This window comes from Physella acuta, unplaced genomic scaffold (genome assembly GCF_028476545.2).
Source record: "Physella acuta isolate Inbredline_101_S28 unplaced genomic scaffold, ASM2847654v3 ptg000689l, whole genome shotgun sequence".
NCBI classification, from domain to species: Eukaryota; Metazoa; Mollusca; class Gastropoda; family Physidae; genus Physella; species Physella acuta.
Window position 1 is genome coordinate 369,494 of NW_026732208.1, and position 26,658 is coordinate 396,151.

Here is a 26,658-nt window from a genome sequence, read left to right on the forward strand (position 1 = left end):
GGTAAACAACAACACAAAACTTCTCACAGCAACGCGTCTTGTGCTGGTGAATGAAATGGTGTGAATAAAAAAAAAACGCAAACGCTTGATAACATGTTGTCTTACAATAACATACTACTAGCTCATCATGTGGGGTGTCTAAAAATAGAGATTAAATTCATAAAATATTAAACGCAGCTATTTTAAATGATGAAATAATTTAACCAGTTTCATCAAAAACAAATCTTAAAACCCGGGAATTGGGCCTACATTCAACTACATTGATATCATACACATAAGGCCTACATTTAACTACATTAATAGATAGGGCCTATATATCATAGATAGGGCCTCTATAGTTATACACAAGAAGCTTCTAAAATTTTATTAATTTTAGCTGACTGTATGACGGAAAACAAACCGTTCAAATTTACAATAAAACTTGCAGAAATTGGCTGCATTTTTAATTACGCTGCATTATTTTTTTAACATTACTGCACATGTTCAAATATTTAACATCACTATTAAGAAATGGTTAGCATCACTATCGTGTATTGATTAATATTCATTCAACAGCAGCACTGAATGTATATAGGCTTTCAAACATCACTGCAAGCACAGGCCTAATTAACAGTATTGCACATGATATATCAATCTATCTAACAGCACTGCTTTATGTGACACAAGTAACCATAACACAAATATAAAAAAACTTTATAGCAACAAGCAATGCACTGAAAATAAGAAATAAAACTCATTTGCGTTCTTTAATAAAAAAAGCTTTTTGAAGCTAAAATATGTAAATTATCTCATGAGTGACCAAAGCTTTTGGTTTTAAAGAAAGAAAATTAGTTTTATTTTCTTGTTTTTCAGTGCATTTAAAAGCTTGCTGCCATAAAGGTTTTTAATATTTGTTTTATTTTCTACCTTTTAGTGATTCCTAATTTTTGAAGTTGACACGACTAAAATATTTGCTTCGAAATGCCATCAGTAGCTATTGATAACCGAAAGATGCTTATCTGCCCCATGAATGCAGCCATCTGTGACCACAATGTACAGACTACAGCAAGCTGATATAGTGAAGGAATAGTTCTTATTCCTGCTAACTCCCCTTTGTTTCGTTTCAAAAAGTTTATTACCTCCCCCTAATAGCCTTTAAACATTCTCATAAACCACAGCTAACCAGACTGATAGGGGGATTGCGTCTAGCTAGTTGTCTCCCCTTTTGTTATTGTATACAGTAATCTAACGAGTAATTTAATTTTGTTATCTCCATTAGTTTTGAAACAAGTTAATTGTTTTAATGACTAATTAAACATCTAATTAAATAAAAAAAATAGATAGACTTGTATTGTCAACGAAGTGGAACGTATCTGGAAAGTTTGAACGAAATTGCTGCATTAGAAGTGGGTCAAAATTGAGTTACAAGATTTGCCACAAACAGATGTTGCGAACTAAATAAAAACTTGTAAAAAGACCTTTTATTCAGTGATTAGAGTAAACAAAGCAAATACATAGAAAACAATGAACAGAACACAACACCAACCATGAGACATTTTGAAATCCCATGTGAATCCCATCATGATTGAAAAACTGCAGGTTAGATCAACATAAGAAAGAGTTGAAAATCCTTAAATAAAAACCATTCCAAAAGAACACATTGTTGGAAAATTAGAATGCAGATAATCCAAGTTATTGCTATTTAAAATGAACATGACCATCAATAATTGTTAATAATTCATAGCGTATTTTCACAATGAAATTTCTTTAAGATTCAAAGAAATGTAGGAGCCGTATGGTGGAGGGATTAGAACCCAATTTGGTTATTCTGTTGCCACTTCACAGTATGGTGTGATAGAGTGCTAGAGCATATGACTGCTAACCTAGTTTTTCACAGTACCACCCCCTGAGTCCACACAGCTCTGATGGGTACCTGACTCAAGTTTGAAATGTAAAGAGCTGGTCATAGTGCTGGCCACACTATCCTTTGATATGCCGTGGTCAGAGAAACTAATGAAATCAACCTCACCTGTCCCATGGACTATCTGCTCTGATATTTTACTATACTGTTTACATACTTCTCTAGCTATGCTAAAGATTTTAAATGAACTAGGTAAACATGAGAAAATTTAAAAATTTTATTATATAAATGGATTTAAAAGATAAACTTAGCTAAACATATAAAAAAAATTGAAATATTATCCAATATAAATATTTAAAAGATGTACTTGGCTTAAAATTCCAAGAAAAAAGTGAACACTAATAAAATCCCAAGTAGGATAGAAAAAATACTTTAAAATACTTGTATTACCTTAAAGTTCATTATATAAAAACTTAACTTGCAACAAAATGAAAGCTAAATTTAGCAATGTCCAAAAATCCTAGATAACTGATATCACTTGAAATTTTCACCACCTATATGCTGCAGACAACTAAAAGAAAAAAAAATCTAATTAACCAAGATATCCAGTCTAGCAGATAAACATTATGAATAAATTACTTGCAAAAGATGCTGTCAAATATTTCTCAGTGTCCAGAATCTGGTAAGGTAATTCAATGGCAGTTTTAAGTTAAAAGAAGGGCACATTGTTTCTAAATAACATTAACAATCTGGACACATTGTTTCTAAATGACAATCTGGACACATTGTTTCTAAATAACAATCTGGACACACTGTTTCTAAATGAAAATCTGGACACATTGTTTCTAAATAACAATCTGGACACACTGTTTCTAAATGAAAATCTGGACACATTGTTTCTAAATGACAATCTGGACACATTGTTTCTAAATGACAATCTGGACACACTGTTTCTAAATGACAATCTGGACACACTGTTTCTAAATGACAATCTGGACACATTGTTTCTAAATGACAATCTGGGCACACTGTTTCTAAATGACAATCTGGACACATTGTTTCTAAATGACAATCTGGACACACTGTTTCTAAATGACAATCTGGACACATTGTTTCTAAATGACAATCTGGACACATTGTTTCTAAATAACAATCTGGACACATTGTTTCTAAATGACAATCTGGACACATTGTTTCTAAATAACAATCTGGACACATTGTTTCTAAATAACATCTGGACACATTGTTTCTAAATAACAATCTGGACACATTGTTTCTAAATGACAATCTAGTATTTAACTCATTATCAGCTGAAGTTTTGTTCATTGACCTGACAGACAGGAACAGGGTTAAGAATCGTAACATTCCTCTTGTCCATGTTACCACTAGACCAATGTTGTCCATGTTACCACTAGACGAATGTTGTCCATGTTACCACTATACCAGTGTTGTCTATGTTACCACTATACCAATGTTGTCCATGTTACCAGCCACTAGACCAATGTTGTCCATGTTACCAGCCACTAGACCAATGTTGTCTGTTACCACTAAACCAATGTTGTCCATGTTACCACTAGACAAATGTTGTCCATGTTACCAGCCACTAGACCAATGTTGTCCATGTTACCAGCCACTAGACCAATGTTGTCTGTTACCACTAAACCAATGTTGTCCATGTTACCACTAAACAAATGTTGTCCATGTTACCAGCCACTAGACCAATGTTGTCTGTTACCACTAAACCAATGTTGTCCATGTTACCACTAGACAAATGTTGTCCATGTTACCAGCCACTAGACCAATGTTGTCTATGCTACCACTAGACAAATGTTGTCCATGTTACCAGCCACTAAACCAATGTTGTCGATGTTACCACTAGATGAATGTTGTCCATGTTACCAGCCACTAGACCAATGGGTTACCTAAAGAATTTTGCTCCCTCTTCCTGTGCATCTCACTATATAGTTTGGACACAAGGGCCCGTTTAGTACTGAACTCATGACATAAGGGTAGGTAAGCATACATTCTATAGCTGGACCACACTCTCCAAGGTATTTAAATAAATATTTAAATTATAATGAAAGATTAAAAAAAATATTTAGTCCAAATGTATGAAAAGATAAAACTAGAAATAGACAATAATTTTTATTAAGAAGCTTCAAAATGTACACTTAAACTTAAATATACAATCAAATCTAATGTACCAGTTAAAAAGTTAATCTTGAATACATTAAACTATTTTAAGATGGATCTGGTTTAGATTAGGATTAATGGGAAAAGTTTTTGGAAGACTGAAGCAATGTGACTTTGTCCTCTCAGTTTCACTGTTTCAAGTCTAAAGTTCTTCTGATGATGAAGTCTGTTTTTTCTTTTCTTCTAGCAGCTGCTTGTACAAAGACTGTAGGTGTAACAGCTGATGCTTCAAGTTGGCCAAGTTAACACAGATCTGAACTGATTGGATAAAATCTTGCTGACTTGTTCGTAATGGCTGGGGCACTAAAACCCCAAACAGTTTTAGAGGGTCAAAACTTTTACTTTTTTGTGTTGCACCTTTTTCCTCTCCTGTAACCAGAGTTTTATTTTTGTCCCCAGAATTCTCTGTGTTTTCAACATTTCTTTTCCTCAAACCCTCAACATTTGTGGGGGTTTCAATGGCTGCAGTCCTCCTAATGATCTCATCTATACCACCATCAGATGGTTTGGTTAAATGAAACAATGATTCTATATCTTTTTCATACAAGAGCTCTGATTTATTTTCATCTTCTGGGAAGTTCTTGTCTATCTGGACAACATGTTGAGCTGTGAGCTCAGCATTGATAAACTGATCACTTGAGACCCGCTTCACACCTATGTTACACCTGGCCCTTGAGAGGCCAAGAAACCCTCTCTTCATTACCTGGACAAAAAATGTTCAAAACAACTTTAGACTTTGTCAAGTAAGATGTAAAGAAATAATTTAAAAAGCAAACAAGCAACAACCATGAAACTTTATTCTTATCATTGCGGTAAATTATAGAGTGATTCTGACTATGTTTATCTTTAAGTGATTTCATCAACTGATTAACCAGCACCAAACTCAAGTGGTTCTCACACTTTATGACTGGGTATCAAGGTAAATTCATTACCTCATCAGATAATACAGATTTGACAGTACCATACATACAGTAGTTCTCATACTCTGGGGCTGGGTACAGGGTAAATATTACTTTAAACTTTCAGATAAAACAGATTTCTAATATATGTATATGACACTGTATATGAATTTGTTACTGATAAGTAATGGTTTTGAAAAACATTGCATTGAAGTTTCCAAAAAAATGTTGTTAAGTGACTTTTGTGTATGTTAATCAATGTATGTGTGTATACATAAATACTGTATGTATTTAAATCAAAGGCTTTTTTTTAAATCTACACTTGAATTATTCCCTATATTTTATTTAATAGGATCACTAACAGTCTCATGCAACTAAAATTTCCAGAAAAATTTGGCTAAAAAAAGTATTACAAGACTAAATGTAAAATTTTTTTACTCAATGAGCAGGTTCTCAGGTGTTGTTGCCAAGGTTACAGATACATGCAAGTATAGCTGACATAAAACAGCTGATATAGGCAGTGATTTCTTTAATTTTTGCCAAGGTTTTTTTTTACGAGTGATACCACTGTAACCACTCAATGTTATGGATCCTGTTAACTAAAAGTACACACCCTTCCACACTCCTTATATAAGATGATTGCAGTACTTTTTTTAAAGAGGTATTTTGATTAAAGTGCAGATATTGCAACAAAGAAGTTTTGCTGTTCCTGAGGCATACCTGTGTCAGTGATTCCTGCGCTTCATAATAATTTTCTAGCACTTGAAATATTTCCAGAACTACTTCATCCAATTGAGAGCAAATATTTTCCATAATAATATGATGACTGAAAGCATAAAATGGGATAATTATAGTATACAAATCATTCAGGTGAATTTTTAGAATAAGACTAGTGCAGCTATTTTTATGGAACCCAACTTTTATTGAACAAATTAAAAACTAAGCCAATAAAAAGCAAAAACAGATTTAGTAAAATCAATTATCAGTGGGACATTCACTTTTGTAGTACTCAAGCATATTGTACACAAGTAATTTTGTTAATGAAAAAATTAATCAGAAAATGAAACTTAACAATATACATAATAGAGCATACTACTGCTAAATCAGAAGTCTGAAGTTCGAATTCAAGGTTTTTGTCTGTAGAACACCCCTGACTCCACCCAGCTCTGATGGCTACTTGTTAGGGAAAGGAAAGATGGTTTATGAAGGGATAGTACAGACCACACTATCCCTTCATACACTGAAAAACTGAACTCACTGGTAGAGGAAATAAGTACATTCCATATTTCCCCTACCATTGGCGAACATGCAATTTTTATGCAGCGCAAGTCTACTTTTGTCAGTTCTAACTGTCCGAAAGAAAATAGCTCACATCTTTTTTTTCAGTCAGTTAAAGTTAGTTAAGACTATGACTATGCCAATTTTTAGTTGTTTTAATTTTAACTGTTTAACTTTGACCAATTTGTTTTTTATATTATTTTTTACTTTTACATTTTATTGAAATGAAAAAAAACAAAAACACATAGATCTAGATCTACGGTAATCTATCATTTTGGGTACGTAAAATCGCCAGCGGCTATTAATGTACGAAAAAGTTACCTCATTGTCAAGGCTTTAATAGAAGTAGCTCTATATTATTGTGATATGTTTGTGTCAAATATTATAGATAAATGGATAATAAACCTAAATCAATGGCTAAATATATCAATATAGGCCAGAAATTAACTTTAAACAGCAGTGTCTGCGAGCAAGATTTGCTATATAAACAGCAGCCATTTGTAAAATAGAGTGGCTTCCCCCTGAATCTCGCGCTATAAAATTATAAAAATACAACTTAAACAAGATGGCTGCTATAGTAAAACTGTAAATGAGCAGGGTTGCATCTGTTTGAAACATCGCTAGTCTTAATTTATTACTGAAAAGTTTTAATTCTATAGTTTAAAAACAGGTACATAAATGAATCAAGGAAACATTTTTGTATTTTTCAAAACATAAATCCTCAAAATGTGAAATAATTATTAAAATTTAAGGAGTCACCTGTTTTTCACATTACTAGTCGTGGGCGATTTTACGTACCTAAAACGATAGATTACCAGATCTACATAAATAAATAATAAATACATAGGCCTATATTATATAGTAAAATATAGAAAAGTACAGCCTATTTTATAACACAAATATAATTTTTAAAACTTTATGAATTAATTGTAGGCCTATAATTTGTATTTTGAGCATTGTGAAGTGCGACACTCCAGCAAAAACTAGATCTAAATTCTTGATTATTTTTCACATAGTCTACCTACAGCAGTAGCCTACTACTACTACTAGATCTAATACTAACTACTAGATTCTAGAATACAGGTCCATCTAGTATCATCTACTAGATCTAGATCTAGATCTAAATAAAAATGTAAAATTCACTGACGAGTTCAAACTCGGAGTTGTGTCTTACCTATATACTAATATACTAGATCTATATATTATATTAATACTAATGAACTCTATGATAAGTAGATCTAATAACTGTACCAATAATATAATAAATAAAGTAGATCTACTAGAATATAGATCTAGACATAGACTTTTCTTCTTCTAGAGACAGAAATTTTCACTTGTTTTTAGTTTCAGACTTAGAAAACAACCCTGGTCACAAGATCATTTTTACTGTTTAATTGAGTGGTTTCCCTTGATTTTAATATTTTTTTGGTTTAAAAATCATAAATTTTATTCGTCTTTTAAATAATGTCTTTCGAGTTGAATTTAATCTGTGATTTTTAGAGAAATCTAAAAATACATGAACAGACACAGGATGAGATTACGAACCAATCAAGAACTACAATGATAAAAATCCAGATTAGATCTAGAATTTATATGAAATATAAAAATACCATATATATTATATATAATAATAGTGGTCCGACAAGAAAAGGAGGGTTAGAATTAGATCTCGTAATATTGTAAATTAGATGAAAATAAAAGTGGTAGAATCTATATAACGAAAGCCCAAAGGAAAACGACCAAAACACTGTCCTAGGCTCAGAATGATAGACCTTTGACAGTTTGTAGTCCAAAGATGGGGAACGATCAAGACAGCTGTTATGCTTAGTGGGAAACTGTGGAGCAGGCAAACACCATCTAGATCTATGGGCTGTAGGGCCGCGGGTCTAGATCTAGATCGGTAGATATGATTTTATGATGAACAAAATCCTCAGCTCTTGACTTGTAGATCTTTAACCTTGGTGGCTCTAACCTTGCTACTTGGTGGCTCTAATCTTGCTACTTGGTGGGTGGCTCTAATCTTGTTATTTGGTGGCTCTAATCTTGCTACTTGGTGGCTCTAATCTTGTGACTTGGTGGCTCTAATCTTGCTACTTGGTGGCTCTAATTTTGCTACTTGGTGGCTCTAATCTTGTGACTTGGTGGCTCTAATCTTACTACTTGGTGGCTCTAATCTTGCTACTTGGTGGGTGGCTCTAATCTTGCTACTTGGTGGGTGGCTCTAATCTTGCTACTTGGTGGCTCTAATCTTGCTACTTGGTGGGTGGCTCTAATCTTGCTACTTGGTGGGTGGCTCTAATCTTACTACTTGGTGGCCCTAATCTTGCTACTTGGTGGGTGGCTCTAATCTTGCTACTTGGTGGGTGGCTCTAATCTTGCTACTTTGTGGCTCTAATCTTGTTACTTGGTGGCTCTTATCTTGCTACTTGGCGGCTCTTAACTCTTGGCACTTTTTACTCTTTAACCTTTGACCTTTTACCCATTGCGTCTTTTAGTCTTGGGTCAATGGGAGCGCCATCAGTCTACCAACATGTCCGATCCTGAAAATATTCTATGTGTAATTATTTGGCAATATGAACTGTCAGCCCAGAGCCGGCGTTAGGGGGTGGCGAACGGGGCGGTCGCCATAGGCCCCGCGCTTGAAGGGGCCCCGCGCTTCAGCAATGTCATTGTTATCTGAATTAGTTTGTAAACTTAAAAAAATTGTTGCTGAATTCAATTGGGAAAAACTAAATGGTCGAATGCCGACGTTGTTGATTGTTATAACTGAGGCCACAGTTGATGTTGGTGAGTCCCACCTGAACTGGGACAGGCCGTAATTCGATACAAAAATAGTGTCACACCTACCCTTTGTGTAGGGTACGTTCGCCTGGCATTTGACCTGAGCTGACTGGAGATGGCGGTCGAGAATTAGCCCACGACGTAAAGAGATACCCTATTGTATGCGGACCCATGAAGACGTCCTTTTAGTGAGCAGACGGGATGTCTGTAGTAGACAGTTAGTGGTGACCTGATGAACTCTAGTCCTGACTTTCTTGTTGTAGATGTCGTATAATGTCGTAAATGTACAGTGTTTCTTCCAGACTTTTTTCTCCAGGGGAGAGGGGCACTTGCAATTTTCGGGGGGGGGGGGGGGGGAGGGGCGGTAGATTTTCTTGGCCCCCCCCCCCCGAAAAAATGCCTGGAAGAAACTATATATGTAGGCCTACTTGTCTTGGTATAACAAAGTTAACATTCAGTTCCGTGCAGATGGGTGGGAGGAGGACGACGAGGGGGGGGGGACGCCTTAGGATCTATATCAGGCGGCATTTAACAGAGTGATTTATTATTATTTTTTGGAAGAAAGTTAAAACTGTTGTTATGTTGTGTCACCTTAAGGATTCACCCGTTCAATAATTAAGACAATAATGTTTTTGGTTTTAAAATATTGTATGAATTCTAAACAAATTTGAAGTCTATTCTGTTTTGATACATCAGGCCGAGTTCGCTGTATTGTAAACTTTATTTTCCTAATTATTCGGCACGTGATTAAATTTTCTTAAGTGATTTGGTATGAATTACATAACTGTCAAAAGTGATTTAATATCTTAGCAAAGGAAAAAAAAAACTACGAACATTGGGTTAATACATGGGAGAGATAAAAATCTGTTATTATAGTGGAAAGTTTGACATTAGCTTATAAATATAAACTCCAAAACATTTGTTTTATTATGTGTACATCACATTATATAGGCCTTTATACATATAATATATATATATATATATATATATATATATATATATATATATATATATATATATATATATATATATATATAAAATATACATATATATACACACACACACACACACACACATATATATATATATATATATATATATATATATATATATATATATATATATATATATATATATATATATATATATATATATATATAATGGAAAGGCCCCGCGCAGATGGTTGGCCCTAGGCCCCGCGTATTCCTAACGCCGGCTCTGTGTCAGCCACATTGACAAGCGGTCTATGTCAACACCAACATTGCTTTCTACTCCTCCGACCTTTGACCCCCACCGATTGCTCCTTCAAACCTTGTGGCGTTATCAAGCACGCCCAGTTCTCGATGCCCCCCCCCCCCCCCCCCAGCCCATCCCCTGCTGTTGACGGTGGAGCCAAACTGTAGAATCAATTAACATTCCTCCAGCCCCTGGAAATCAGCTCTTGGCTCAGCCAATCGCCCACCTCACCGAGAGCCCAACACTCAATGATTCGATACAAGGCCAATAACTCAACTTTAGTTAAAAGTTTCTAGCGTTCTCTCCCCTCATTGAATAACATACAGATGTGACTTCCAGGCATTTAATAAAGGAAACAGTTTTTTTTTTAATGACGCACGGTTCAAAACAATAATATTACATACAAGTCTTATTAATTTTTAAAAAGGTTTTCTTAGTCTGAAAAGCTCAGTATATTCAATTTGCGGATTAAAATAAAGCACAAACGCCATGTTCCTAACCCCAGGAGACGTCCATAAATGACGTCAAATCCAGAGTGGGACGGAAGGGTTCACACTTTGTCGGCGATGTGTGAAAAGGGGAGGGGAGGTGAGGTGGCATACACCCATTTTAAATTCTTATATACCTATCTGGAATCATAATGGAGACTGTTCAATATAAATAGTTTAGAAAGAAATAGCCGTTTGAAAAATGATGTTTGAAAATTGAGTGGTAGGGGAGGAGGGGGGGGGGTGTGGAATCTGAAGTGTGTCCCAAGCCCGCATCCGCTAGCCGCATAAAATTTAAATGAACCTCCCCGCCCCCCTATAAAATCTAAAGTTGGGTCTGAAAAACTAAAACGTCCACATCTTTGAGAAGATGAAAACGTTGATTCCAGTTCCCCAGCACCACGCGTTATTTGTTGCTATAAATAACCCCCCACCAGCACGCTTCCGTGCGAGCTGCCGAGTGATGTCACAATAAAGTCACATGACACATTACAGTCACACAATTATATTAAATCGTGATTTTATGCAATTTCATGTCAAACATTATTTCTAGCATGTCAACGATAGACAGCAGTGAATGTTGTTTTAAATTAATGAGCAATAAATGATCGTTTCTTTAAATTAAGCCATGTTAATGAATACATCAATTAAAACAACAAAACCCACTTTCAAATCTGTATTTTAAAAATTTCCTGTTTGAGCATGTCTTTCGGGAGCACGCACATTAGATGCTGAAGTTCCCGAGCAGGGTTGTCACTTGGCGCTGCAATGTGAGTGTTAATAGCCCACATAAGGTTGTGGGAAAACCTATACTCACGATAATTGTGACAGGTATTATAAACACGAAATTTGTGACATGCCTTATATACACGATAATTGTGGCACTATAAACACGATAATTGTGGCATGCCTTATATACACGATAGTTGTTACAGACACTATAAACACGATAATTGTGGCAAATATTATGAACACGATAATTGTAACAGGTCCTATAAACACAATAATTGTAACAGGCCCTATAAACACGATAAATGTGATTGACCTTAAAAAGACAATAATTGTGACAGTCTTTATAAACACGTAAAATCTGACATATCCTATAAACAGGATAAACGTGACAGATTCTATAAACGCGATGTGACAGATCATATACAAGCGAAAATTGTGACAGACGCTATAAACACGATAACTGTGATAAATCCTACGATCTGAACAAGTCACCCAGTACATTTCTCATTGCATACTCCAAGAGACACGATTCAGCACGCACTATTTCGGAAACACCCTCGAAGAAATATAATAAATAATTACGTTCAAATTTGACTTTATAATAATACATTTCTGCTTATCATAAATCTGTAAACATACACAACATCTAAATCTATAAAAAGAAATTTGGAAAATTCCTTAAAAAATACCCCGTTATAATGTAAATGTGGCGATCTGCTTGAGAACGTCCAATTTAAACCACTAGTTTGAACTAACTCCCCCAGTTAACAAATGAAACGTACATGTCACTAGGACGACACCATTTTTAAACATGTCGACCATAAATTAAAGATCCAAATTGAAGCCTGGGATGCTCTGAAACATGGCGGCCTCTCCCTTGATGCCACGGGCCCATGGACTGCCATGTGTGGGGTGTTAAAATAGCTGCCATCTGTGAGGTTAAAATAGCTGCCGTGTGTGGGGGTTAAAATAGCTGCCATATGTGGGGGTTAAAATAGTTGCCATCTGTGAGGTTAACATAGTTGCCATCTGTGAGGTTAAAATAGCTGCCATATGTGGGGGTTAAAATAGTTGCCATCTGTGAGGTTAAAATAGCTGCCATCTGTGAGGTTAAAATAGCTGCCATCTGTGAGGTTAAAATAGCTGCCATATGTGGGGGTTAAAATAGTTGCCATCTGTGAGGTTAAAATAGCTGCCATCTGTGAGGTTAAAATAGCTGCCATCTGTGAGGTTAAAATAGCTGCCATATGTGGGGGTTAAAATAGTTGCCATCTGTGAGGTTAAAATAGCTGCCATATGTGGGGGTTAAAATAGTTGCCATCTGTGAGGTTAAAATAGTTGCCATCTGTGAGGTTAAAATAGTTGCCATCTGTGAGGTTAAAATAGCTGCCATCTGTGAGGTTAAAATAGCTGCCGTGTGTGGGGGTTAAAATAGTTGCCACCTGTGGGGGTTAAAATAGTTGCCATCTGTGAGGTTAAAATAGTTGCCATCTGTGAGGTTAAAATAGCTGCCATCTGTGAGGTTAAAATAGTTGCCATCTGTGAGGTTAAAATAGTTGCCACCTGTGAGGTTAAAATAGCTGCCATGTGTGGGGGTTAAAATAGTTGCCGTGTGTGGGGGTTAAAATAGTTGCCATGTGTGGGAGTTAAAATAGTTGCCATCTATGGCGGTTAAATATAGTTGCCGTGTGTGTGTGTTGGGGGGGGGGGGTTAAAATAGTTGCCATCTGTGAGGTTAAAATAGTTGCCGTGTGTGGGAGTTAAAATAGTTGCCATCTGTAGGAGTTAAAATAGTTGCCATCTGTAGGGGTTAAAATAGTTGCCATGTGTGGGGGTTAAAATAGTTGCCGTGTGTGGGGGTTAAAATAGTTGCCGTGTGTGGGAGTTAAAATAGTTGCCGTGTGTGGGGGTTAAAATAGTTTCCGTGTGTGGGGGTTAAAATAGTTGCCGTGTGTGGGGGTTAAAATAGTTGCCGTGTGTGGGGGTTAAAATAGTTGCCGTGTGTGGGAGTTAAAATAGTTGCCATCTGTAGGGGTTAAAATAGTTGCCGTGTGTGGGGGTTAAAATAGTTGCCGTGTGTGGGAGTTAAAATAGTTGCCATCTGTGGCGGTTAAATATAGTTGCCGTGTGTGTGTGTGGGGGGGGGGGGGGGTTAAAATAGTTGCCACCTGTGGGGTTAAAATAGTTGCCACCTGTGGGGTTAAAATAGTTGCCATCTGTGGGGTTAAAATAGTTGCCACCTGTGGGGTTAAAATAGTTGCCACCTGTGGGGTTAAAATAGTTGCCACCTGTGGGGTTAAAATAGTTGCCGTGTGTGGAAGTTAAAATAGTTGCCGTGTGTGGGGGTTAAAATAGTTGCCACCTGTGGGGTTAAAATAGTTGCCGTGTGTGGGGGTTAAAATAGTTGCCATATGTGGGGGTTAAAATAGTTGCCACCTGTGGGGTTAAAATAGTTGCCGTGTGTGGGGGTTAAAATAGTTGCCGTGTGTGGGGGTTAAAATAGTTGCCATGTGTGGGGGTTAATGTCTGTCATCTGAAAGGGTTAATATCTGCCATGTGTGGTGACTAATATCTGCCATGTGTTGGGGTTAATATCTGCCATGTGTGGTGACTAATATCTGCCATGTGTGGTGACTAATATCTGCCATGTGTGGTGACTAATATCTGCCATGTGTGGTGACTAATATCTGCCATGTGTGGTGACTAATATCTGCCATGTGTGGTGACTAATATCTGTCATGTGTGGGGGTTAATATCTGTCATGTGTGATGACTAATATCTGCCATGTGTGGTGACTAATATCTGCCATGTGTGGTGACTAATATCTGCCATGTGTGGTGACTAATATCTGCCATGTGTGGTGGCTAATATCTGCCATGTGTGGTGACTAATATCTGCCATGTGTGGTGACTAATATCTGTCATGTGTGTGGGTTAATATCTGCCATGTGTGGGAACTAATATCTGCCATGTGTGGGAACTAATATCTGCCATGTGTGGGAACTAATATCTGCCATGTGTGGTGGCTAATATCTGTCATGTGTGGGGGTTAATATCTGCCATGTGTGGTGACTAATATCTGCCATGTGTGGGAACTAATATCTGCCATGTGTGGGAACTATTATCTGCCATGTGTGGTGACTAATATCTGCCATGTGTGGTGACTAATATCTGTCATGTGTGGGGGTTAATATCTGCCATGTGTGGGAACTAATATCTGCCATGTGTGGTGACTAATATCTGTCATGTGTGGGGGTTAATATCTGTCATGTGTGGTGACTAATATCTGTCATGTGTGGGAACTAATATCTGCCATGTGTGGGAACTAATATCTGCCATGTGTGGTGACTAATATCTGCCATGTGTGGTGACTAATATCTGTCATGTGTGGGGGTTAATATCTGCCATGTGTGGGAACTAATATCTGCCATGTGTGGTGACTAATATCTGTCATGTGTGGGGGTTAATATCTGTCATGTGTGGTGACTAATATCTGCCATGTGTGGTGACTAATATCTGTCATGTGTGGGAACTAATATCTGCCATGTGTGCCATGTGAGGTGACTAATATCTGCCATGTGTGGTGACTAATATCTGCCATGTGTGGGAACATATATCTGCCATGTGTGGGAACTAATATCTGCCATGTGTGGGAACTAATATCTGCCATGTGTGGGAACTAATATCTGCCATGTGTGGTAACTAATATCTGCCATGTGTGGTGACTAATATCTGCCATGTGTGGGAACTAATATCTGCCATGTGTGGGAACTAATATCTGCCATGTGTGGTGACTAATATCTGCCATGTGTGGTAACTAATATCTGCCATGTGTGGTGACTAATATCTGCCTTGTGTGGTGACTAATATCTGCCATGTGTGGTGACTAATATCTGCCATGTGTGCCATGTGTGGTGACTAATATCTGCCATGTGTGGTGACTAATATCTGCCATGTGTGGGGGTTAATATCTGCCATGTGTGGTGACTAATATCTGCCATGTGTGGTGACTAATATCTGCCATGTGTGCCATGTGTGGTGACTAATATCTGCCATGTGTGGTGACTAATATCTGCCATGTGTGGTGACTAATATCTGCCATGTGTGGGAACCAATATCTGCCATGTGTGGGAACCAATATCTGCCGTGTGAGGTGACTAATATCTGCCATGTGTGGTGACCAATATCTGCCATGTGTGGTGACTAATATCTGTCATGTGTGGGAACTAATATCTGCCATGTGTGGGAACTAATATCTGCCATGTGTGGTGACCAATATCTGCCATGTGTGGTGACCAATATCTGCCATGTGTGGGAACTATTATCTGCCATGTGTGGGAACTAATATCTGCCATGTGTGGTGACCAATATCTGCCATGTGTGGTGACCAATATCTGCCATGTGTGGGAACCACCTCCATGCTTGTGTTGTCACGTGGGTGATGACGACGTGAGAAAAAAAAGTTCCAGTTGTTCATTAAGTGATGACGTCAGAATGAGACGATCAATGGAAGCATCCATATAAATATCCCAGTCGTTAGATGGTCCACAGAGCGAACCTCGTGCCAGGTAAGGTCCCACTACAGTTAACATTTCTTTACTAACTCAGTCAAGGTAAGACATTTTAAACCCGAATACTTATTTACAAAACATGGACTTTATTCCGTTAAGCAAACGTGTAGACTGCTCGAAATAAAAACCTTCAGTGGATTTGGGGATTTTTCACAAATGATCTGCAGCTGTTTACGGTCCACCAAATTGTTTTCCTGTCTGGGTCATGAGTTGGTCAAGCTGTGCTATACTCTTATAAAATAATATAAAATTATTCTGCTACCGAAATTTAAATAGATTTAAGGGATGCGGCCCGAAAAGTTCCGGCCGCTCACAAAATTACCGCCAGAACCTTCAGTGGAGCGAATCCTCAACTCTCTAGTTATAAAAACATAAACTTTAAAATAAAGTAGGCTAGAGCTTTTGTACTTTTTCCATTTTTCCTTTATCTTGTCTGATCTATCAGTACTTGCTAAAATAATTCATGAAGTTACAGATGTCTCGACAAAATGTCGATAATTTTTCTGTTGACGTCACACGGGTGTCATCCAGCACTGAATGTTGTATTGCTTGCCAAACACACTCGAGCAAACTTTTGGTTCTCTGGTGTTTCGTTTGGTGGCAAACTCAACTGTTGCCTCCAAACTGCTGGATGGTGACGTTCTGTGATAACTGGTTGATCTGGTGGGTCCACAGCCTAGCTGTCACTATGGTGACTCTAGCTGGCACTGACCTGATGGTGACTCTAGCTGGCACTGACCTGATGGTGACCCTAGCTGTCACTGACCAGATGGTGACCCTAGCTGTCACTGACCTGATGGTGTTATTTGGTGACCCTAGCTGTCACTGACCAGATGGTGACCCTAGCTGTCACTATGGTGACCCTAGCTGTCACTGACCTGATGGTGTTATTTGGTGACCCTAGCTGTCACTGACCAAATGGTGACCCTAGCTGTCACTGACCAAATGGTGACCCTAGCTGTCACTGACCAGATGGTGACCCTAGCTGTCACTAACCAAATGGTGACCCTAGCTGTCACTGACCAGATGGTGACCCTAGCTGTCACTGACCAAATGGTGACCCTAGCTGTCACTGACCAGATGGTGAACCTAGCTGTCACTGACCAGATGGTGTTATTTGGTGACCCTAGCTGTCACTGACCAGATGGTGACCCTAGCTGTCACTGACCAGATGGTGACCCTAGCTGTCACTGACCAGATGGTGACCCTAGCTGTCACTGACCAGATGGTGACCCTAGCTGTCATTGACCAGATGGTGACCCTAGCTGTCACTGACCAGATGGTGTTATTTGGTGACCCTAGCTGTCACTGACCAGATGGTGACCCAGCTGTCACTGACCAGATGGTGACCCTAGCTGTCACTGACCAGATGGTGACCCTAGCTGTCACTGACCAAATGGTGACCCTAGCTGTCACTGACCAGATGGTGACCCTAGCTGTCACTGACCAGATGGTGACCCTAGCTGTCACTGACCAGATGGTGACCCTAGCTGTCACTGACCAGATGGTGTTATTTGGTGACCCTAGCTGTCACTGACCAGATGGTGACCCTAGCTGTCACTGACCAGATGGTGACCCTAGCTGTCACTGACCAAATGGTGACCCTAGCTGTCACTGACCAGATGGTGACCCTAGCTGTCACTGACCAGATGGTGACCCTAGCTGTCACTGACCAGATGGTGACCCTAGCTGTCACTGACCAGATGGTGACCCTAGCTGTCATTGACCAGATGGTGACCCTAGCTGTCACTGACCAGATGGTGTTATTTGGTGACCCTAGCTGTCACTGACCAGATGGTGACCCTAGCTGTCACTGACCAGATGGTGACCCTAGCTGTCACTGACCAAATGGTGACCCTAGCTGTCACTGACCAGATGGTGACCCTAGCTGTCACTGACCAGATGGTGACCCTAGCTGTCACTGACCAGATGGTGACCCTAGCTGTCACGGACCAGATGGTGTTATTTGGTGACCCTAGCTGTCACTGACCAGATGGTGACCCTAGCTGTCACTGACCAGATGGTGACCCTAGTTGTCACTGACCAAATGGTGACCCTAGCTGTCACTGACCAGATGGTGACCCTAGCTGTCACTGACCAGATGGTGACCCTAGCTGTCACTGACCAGATGGTGACCCTAGCTGTCACTGACCAGATGGTGACCCTAGCTGTCACTGACCAGATGGTGACCCTAGCTGTCACTGACCAGATGGTGACCCTAGCTGTCACTGACCAGATGGTGACCCTAGCTGTCACTGACCAGATGGTGACCCTAGCTGTCATTGACCAGATGGTGACCCTAGCTGTCACTGACCAGATGGTGTTATTTGGTGACCCTAGCTGTCACTGACCAGATGGTGACCCTAGCTGTCACTGACCAGATGGTGACCCTAGCTGTCACTGACCAAATGGTGACCCTAGCTGTCACTGACCAGATGGTGACCCTAGCTGTCACTGACCAGATGGTGACCCTAGCTGTCACTGACCAGATGGTGACCCTAGCTGTCACGGACCAGATGGTGTTATTTGGTGACCCTAGCTGTCACTGACCAGATGGTGACCCTAGCTGTCACTGACCAGATGGTGACCCTAGTTGTCACTGACCAAATGGTGACCCTAGCTGTCACTGACCAGATGGTGACCCTAGCTGTCACTGACCAGATGGTGACCCTAGCTGTCACTGACCAGATGGTGACCCTAGCTGTCACTGACCAGATGGTGACCCTAGCTGTCACTGACCAGATGGTGACCCTAGCTGTCACTGACCAGATGGTGACCCTAGCTGTCACTGACCAGATGGTGACCCTAGCTGTCACTGACCAGATGGTGACCCTAGCTGTCACTGACCAGATGGTGTTATTTGGTGACCCTAGCTGTCACTGACCAGATGGTGACCCTAGCTGTCACTGACCAGATGGTGACCCTAGCTGTCACTGACCAAATGGTGACCCTAGCTGTCACTGACCAGATGGTGACCCTAGCTGTCACTGACCAGATGGTGACCCTAGCTGTCACTGACCAGATGGTGTTATTTGGTTACCCTAGCTGTCACTGACCAGATGGTGACCCTAGCTGTCACTGACCAGATGGTGACCCTAGCTGTCACTGACCAGATGGTGACCCTAGCTGTCACTGACCAGATGGTGACTCTAGCTGTCACTGACCAGATGGTGTTATTTGGTGACCCTAGCAGTCACTGACCAGATGGTGACCCTAGCTGTCACTGACCAGATGGTGACCCTAGCTGTCACTGACCAGATGGTGACCCTAGCTGTCACTGATCAGATGGTGACCCTAGCTGTCACTGACCAGATGGTGACCCTAGCTGTCACTGACCAGATGGTGACCCTAGCTGTCACTGACCTGATGGTGTTATTTGGTGACTCTAGCTGTCACTGACCAGATGGTGACTCTAGCTGTCACTGACCAAATGGTGACCCTAGCTGTCACTGACCAAATGGTGACCCTAGCTGTCACTGACCTGATGGTGTTATTTGGTGACCCTAGCTGTCTTTGACCAAATGGTGACCCTAGCTGTCACTGACCAAATGGTGACCCTAGCTGTCACTGACCAAATGGTGACCCTAGCTGTCACTAACCAAATGGTGACCCTAGCTGTCACTGACCTGATGGTGTTATTTGGTGACTCTAGCTGTCACTGACCAGATGGTGACTCTAGCTGTCACTGACCAAATGGTGACCCTAGCTGTCACTGACCAAATGGTGACCCTAGCTGTCACTGACCAGATGGTGTTATTTGGTGACTCTAGCTGTCACTGACCAGATGGTGACCCTAGCTGTCACTGACCAGATGTCTGATGGGTCCTGACTTGACCATTGTATTGTGACAAGTTGATGCCAAAGTCCTGTGATCAATATTTGACCTGTTCAGCTACTTTCATTAACTTACTCGAAGATTTTCTTGACTTTTTTTTTTAGTATTGCTTTTTTGAAAATGTTTCTGAAATTGAAGAATGTCATTAAGCGTTGGTACTGTATGTGTGGGTGTATAAGTCAGGTGGTTGCATTGGTCAAATGAGATGAAAGCCCACAGTAGCGCGGACTACGTCATTTATTTCTGTAAGCAGCGGTTCACAACTTACTGGCAATGGGGGTTTATGGAGGACAAGAGGGGTTTAAGGTGTTTTTTGAGTGCCTTTTAAATAAACCGGGAGTGATCTCCCCTAAACTTTCTCGAATATTCTTATATAGCACTACGTGGGATGGAAACTCGGGATATAGACATGATTTTTAATACATTTTTAATTAATTTAACTTTTTAAAATAGAATAGAATCTCGTGGAAAAGAATTGCACACTAAGTAAACGGCAAAGAATATGTGTATAATAGTGCGGAATATTATTAGTACTTTATAAATTCAAATGCGTTTTTTTTTAGAAATCTGAAAAAGCGTAAATTACTACTTCCGGTCAACAGAAATTACTCAAAATTTTATAGAAGGCAGAGAATTGATCTTTTACATATTTGTGAAATTTCATTAATCTTTCTGAAACAGTACTCAAGTTATAGACTTTGACTTTTGAAAAATTGAAAGTAGATTAAGTTCCAATTCCGGTTACCGGAAATCACTAAAAAGTTGATACAAAACTACACATTTGATATAATACTTATATGTGAAATTTCATCAACCCAGCTGTAACGGTACTCAAGTTATCGTGTTCACAGACACACATACACACACACACACACACACAGACATACGGACAAGATTGCAAAACTATGTTTTTCCTACTCAGGGAGGTGTAAAACGTCAAGATTTGCAAAATTATCTTTTTTTTTTGCACGATTACAATACTTTCTGTATACTTCGTATTCGAGAAAGTAAAAGTGTTCAAAAAGTAGTTATATTACTTACCTTCTTAAAAATATTGATTTGTTTTAAAAATAGATTTTCTATAATGATAGGTTATTGTTTGATCTATTCGGTGTTTGGAGCTTTAATACTATCTTAGATTACATGGATAAAACATGGAGATTTAAACCAGCTGTACCTACATTAATGGAAGCGATGACCGACATTTAAAGGTCTATTAATAGCGTGACGCGAGACACCATTGTTTGAGGACCGCCGCTGAATCTGAAGACGTCAGTAGACCAGAGTAATTGGACGGTGACATTTGCTAATTGACTAATGGAGACAGAGTGGTATTTATGACGGGATCACGTGCTTTATAAACTAATAGAAATTAATTCACCTAATTGTCTTTCAGATTTCCTTTATATTTACCAAAGAAACAGTTTAGAAGATAGTTTAAAGATGACTTTCTCGATACCAACGAAATACCAAAAGCAAGGAAAATTCTTGGCGGTTTTGATAGTCTGCACGCTGGCAGTGAGGACATTGGCAGACTCGGACATCTCCACACAAAAGGTCAGATATTAGTTCAGGTCAAACCTGTGATCTGTGTTCTGTAGACAAATCTATGTTGCACAGTTAATAGAATGAAAGACAGTTTTACAGATAACTGTCTTTGATATTTTTAATTTCTTTTTAAAAAAGTAAAGCATTGTGCATTTAATTCTGAGTTGAAACAGCAACTCATTATGCAAAAGCTTGGATAAATAATAAATATTAATTACGTTATAGGCTGCATATATTACTCATGATAGGTTATACATTATAGAATATTTAAACTACCCAGAGCAAACTCGCATTTCATCAGGTTATAAACAGATTTGCGTCGTCAGATTACATGTTAAAAACATATTACCCAGGACAAATTACGTGATATTATGTCTGACCGAACATTCAAATGTCCAACCCTTTTGGTCCTAAATTAGTTTTAGATGGGATGTTGCGATGAAAAATGGTTGTGGCATTAGTTTTAGGTGGGATATTGCGATGAAAAAATGGTTGTGGCATTAGTTTTAGGTGGGATATTGCGATGAAAAAATGGTTGTGGCATTAGTTTTAGATGGGATATTGCGATGAAAAAATGGTTGTGGCATTAGTTTTAGGTGGGATATTGCGATGAAAAAATGGTTGTGGCATTAGTTTTAGATGGGATGTTGCGACGAAAAATAATTGTGGCAATAGTTTTAGGTGGGATGTTGCGACGAAAAATAATTGTGGCATTAGTTTTAGATGGGATGTTGCGACGAAAAATAATTGTGGCAATAGTTTTAGGTGGGATGTTGCGACGAAAAATAATTGTGGCAATAGTTTTAGGTGGGATGTTGCGACGAAAAAAAATTGTGGCAATAGTTTTAGGTGGGATGTTGCGACGAAAAATAATTGTGGCATTAGTTTTAGATGGGATGTTGCGACAAAAAATGGTTGTGGCAACAGTTTTAGATGAGATATTGCGACAAAAAATGGTTGTGGCAATAGTTTTAGATGGGATGTTGCGACGAAAAATGGTTGTGGCATTAGTTTTAGATGGGATGTTGCGACGAAAAATAATTGTGGCAATAGTTTTAGGTGGGATGTTGCGACGAAAAATAATTGTGGCAATAGTTTTAGGTGGGATGTTGCGACGAAAAATAATTGTGGCAATAGTTTTAGGTGGGATGTTGCGACGAAAAATAATTGTGGCATTAGTTTTAGATGGGATGTTGCGACAAAAAATGGTTGTGGCAACAGTTTTAGATGAGATATTGCGACAAAAAATGGTTGTGGCAATAGTTTTAGATGGGATGTTGCGACGAAAAATGGTTGATGTAAAAACATACATTTCCTTACGGATATTTGATTTGTTTGGGAAAAGTGTCTTAAAAATACTTGAAACTGGTCGCTAATATTACATTGGTATTGACAAAACTGAATTGAATTTATAACTAATGATAATTATTACACGTTTATAAATAGAAATCCTTGTCATATGTTTTTTGTTGTGTAAAAACTCCTACAAACATCCGACTTGTATTATACTGGACAAAAGAGACGACCACTTCAGGCTCAACTGTATTTATTTCTCTGTGATACGCCGGGTATAGAAAATATCTACATGAAACGTGTATCAGTCTTTGATCTGCTGTGGTACAATAGGCGTAGAACAAATCAACAGCAATCATGTACAAATGTCTGATCTGCCCCATTACAGAACATACACGTTTTAAGAATACTAGGAGCACGTCACTGTAAGCACTGTTAAAACTCATTTATATGTGTGCAACATCTCTTTTCTTTGTGGTAAAGGAGTAATCCGGTAGAAACCATCGCCAAAACATGTGGGGAGAGAGTGGGGGTGGGTGGGTTGTTGATGCTTTTACTGGTAACTGGCCATTAACTCTTCGGCCAAAACCTTCTTTATTTGGCTGGTATAGAGTCGATGTATCAACTAGTTAACCAAGCCTTTATAGACAATAATGTGTCGATTTATTAAAAACTTGGACCTGGTATAAATAGGTAGGACTAACAGCTACATATAATGTAGAGAATGTAGATATAAAGTGGAGATTGGACTGACGCTAATATATAAAGTGGAGATTGAACTCATAGTTACATGTGAAGTGGAGATTGAATATTAGTAAAGGTATCCAATAGACCAGGGGTTCCCAACCTATTGTTACTCTAGAGCACATTCTATAATATCGGTAGGGTGTCGGGCACCACGTATTTTAAATCGACAAATTCCTTCCATAACTTGTCATTTTCCCATAATTTATTTTCTTATTTTCTTATAGTCATAATGTATTAATAAATAATAAACAAAAATGTTTCAAAATAATACAATTATTTGGCATTGTTTTTCAAATTGCATACACACAGAGAAATGTATTTACAAAACGTAAATAGTGCAGTCTGGCTCGCCGCTAGGCAAATTGGGACAAGTATCGAACATATTCAATAAACCTAGGCAGTCAAAAAAAAAAAACTGTAACAAATAAATAAAAATAAATAATATTTTAAAATAATGTTTATGAAAAAAATTCTGCCTCTGTCGATTAGTGAGAGGCGGGCACATACGTATCGTTCAGCGGGCGCCAAGGCACAGGATTGGGAACCCCTGCAATAGAAAATACTGTGACCCACACTTTTCTTTATAGTTATTTAAATAGTAGTGTATTATTACATATCTAAAGAAAATCATTCATTTTCTCATATTTAGTGCATTATTACATAAAAGCTTGTTATTAAAACGTTTTTTATGCAATTTTTTAAATTTAGGAACAAAAGTTATCCCAAAAAATCTCTGTCTACAGTTTTTTTTCTTTCTTGGTAAACATTAAACACAAAAAAGCCCTTAAACATTAACGCTAAGCTTTTTATGTTTAATAGTAGTTAAAATATTGATTGGAGAAGAAACGAAATCTACTTAGTGAAGTTGGGATAATGGTGAACAGTAAATTAAATCTAGTTAAAAAAACAATGGTAACCAAAGATGGTCTGAGCTAATTAGCTTGATTGAAATATTGAATACAATCGTAACTAAAATAAACACGAGACATCGTAACAATGCCGTCACGAACACATTGGCCCCATCATCTATAGTCTCTATACAGTTGATAACAAGAGGACGACGAGAATAACGTTTGGGGTAGGGTTGTCTGATGTGGACGGGGGGTGGGGTCGCTTCTTAGGCGGGTATGGAATGATGGTAAGGGAATGTGGAATGGAAAGACAAAATAATTGAGCCGTGAGAATTAAGTTAATGACAAAACCTAATTGTTATTTCATCCGATGATTTATCCCCACATATTCACGCTCGTACTCAAGACACACGTAGCAGATGAAGTAGAGTTCATCTATTTCAATGACCAGCACGACATACATGTGAATAATGCAGTCAGCACTAGACCAGCCAGGTCAGGTACCCATTACGGCTGGGTGTTCTCATGGACGTCCTACAGATTCGAGCTCGGGATTCGAACTCGTGACTTTCAGATTAGCAGTTGTGAACTCCATCATCCGACCTAACCGTTCATTATAGGATGATTATTGACATAAATATATTGAGACGATAATTATTGACATGACTATATTGAGACAATGATTATTGACATAAATGTATTGAGACAATTATATTTACATAATGATTATACTAACACAACGATTATGTAGACACAATGATTTTGCTGACACAACGATTATATTTACATAAAAATTATACTGACACAACGATTATTTTCAAACCCACAACTGTTTTCATTAACAGGTAATGAAGGATGACGTCACCAAACTGACCGCAGCGGAAATAAACAATGAAATCGAAACCCAGCTGATGACCCTGCGAGCTGTACTGGGCAACATCTCCAAGAAGATCAGGCAGCTGGAGCTAGAGAAGGAGGTTCTGTCCAGTAAAAAACGTAACCTCTACAATATGTGCATCTTCAGCGTCATCACGTGCTATCGCTAGATGGGCCGACTAGTCTGGCTCAAGATGGGCCGGCAAGTCCGGCTCAAGATGGGCCGTCAAGTCTATTTATTAAGGACCAAAAAATTGGCCACCCAGAAACCAAAATGCAATTTAGTTATTAAAAACGTTATTTTCATATTTCCGTTGAGTCTTATGTTGAGTCTTATGTTGAGTCTTATGTTGAGTCTTATGTTGAGTCTTATGTTGAGTCTTATGTTGAGTCTTATGTTGAGTCTTATGTTGAGTCTTATGTTGAGTCTTATGTTGAGTCTTATGTTGAGTCTTATGTTGAGTCTTATGTTGAGTCTTATGTTGAGTCTTATGTTGAGTCTTATGTTGAGTCTTATGTTGAGTCTTATGTTGAGTCTTATGTTGAGTCTTATGTTGAGTCTTATGTTGAGTCTTATGTTGAGTCTTATGTTGAGTCTTATGTTGAGTCTTATGTTGAGTCTTATGTTGAGTCTTATGTTGAGTCTTATGTTGAGTCTTATGTTGAGTCTTATGTTGAGTCTTATGTTGAGTCTTATGTTGAGTCTTATGTTGAGTCTTATGTTGAGTCTTATGTTGAGTCTTATGTTTGTTGTTTGGCGCTGTGGTTAATGGTCGTAGGTCGTCAAGACAAGCGAATACAGTTGTACAAGAAAAGGGTACAGCAAGTCCAACGCCCTTAGTTTACTGGCGGATAGATGGTTGCTATAGAACACATCACATTACGAGGCTGCGACTAATAAAGCTACTCGAATTTATTTTTAAATGGTCTAATACAAAAACAAAAACTCGCCAAAAATGTTGGACGTCGACAAATGACAGACTTCTCTACCCACACATCCACAAATGACAGACTTCTCTACCCACACATCCACCCAGTCACAGACTTCTCTACCCACACATCCACACATCCATAAATGACAGACTTCTCTACCCACACATCCACAAATGACAGACTTCTCTACCCACACATCCACAAATGACAGACTAATCTACCCACACATCCACAAATGACAGACTTCTCTACCCACACATCCACAAATGACAGACTTCTCTACCCACACATCCACAAATGACAGACTTCTCTACCCACACATCCACAAATGACAGACTTCTCTACCCACACATCCACAAATGACAGACTTCTCTACCCACACATCCACAAATGACAGACTTCTCTACCCACACATCCACACATGACAGACTTCTCTACCCACACATCACCCAGTTACAGACTTCTCTACTCACACATCCACAAATGACAGACTTCTCTACCCACACATCCACACATCGACAAATGACAGACTTCTCTACCCACACATCCACAAATGAC

The 26,658-nt window shown here is 38.8% G+C and overlaps 3 protein-coding genes across 3 annotated transcripts; 2 read left to right on the forward strand and 1 right to left on the reverse strand.

Annotated features, from left to right (window-relative positions):
* Positions 1-3,734: 3,734 nt before the first annotated feature.
* LOC131949340 (coiled-coil domain-containing protein 115-like) lies at positions 3,735-7,592 on the reverse strand. Its single transcript, XM_059311182.1, has 3 exons — positions 7,462-7,592; positions 5,653-5,758; positions 3,735-4,736 (listed from the first exon to the last, which is right to left on the reverse strand). The coding sequence occupies exons 2-3, from the start codon at positions 5,743-5,745 to the stop codon at positions 4,176-4,178; spliced, it is 654 nt and encodes a 217-aa protein (XP_059167165.1). The 5' UTR covers positions 5,746-5,758; positions 7,462-7,592; the 3' UTR covers positions 3,735-4,175.
* Positions 7,593-15,936: 8,344 nt separating this feature from the next.
* LOC131949335 (uncharacterized) lies at positions 15,937-25,471 on the forward strand. Its single transcript, XM_059311176.1, has 3 exons — positions 15,937-16,014; positions 21,249-21,409; positions 25,137-25,471. Exons 1-3 carry the CDS (start codon positions 15,987-15,989, stop codon positions 25,335-25,337), a joined length of 390 nt encoding a protein of 129 aa, XP_059167159.1. The 5' UTR covers positions 15,937-15,986; the 3' UTR covers positions 25,338-25,471.
* Positions 25,362-26,008, forward strand: LOC131949330 (uncharacterized). Its single transcript, XM_059311170.1, has 2 exons — positions 25,362-25,397; positions 25,487-26,008. The coding sequence occupies exons 1-2, from the start codon at positions 25,362-25,364 to the stop codon at positions 26,006-26,008; spliced, it is 558 nt and encodes a 185-aa protein (XP_059167153.1).
* Positions 26,009-26,658: the final 650 nt, after the last annotated feature.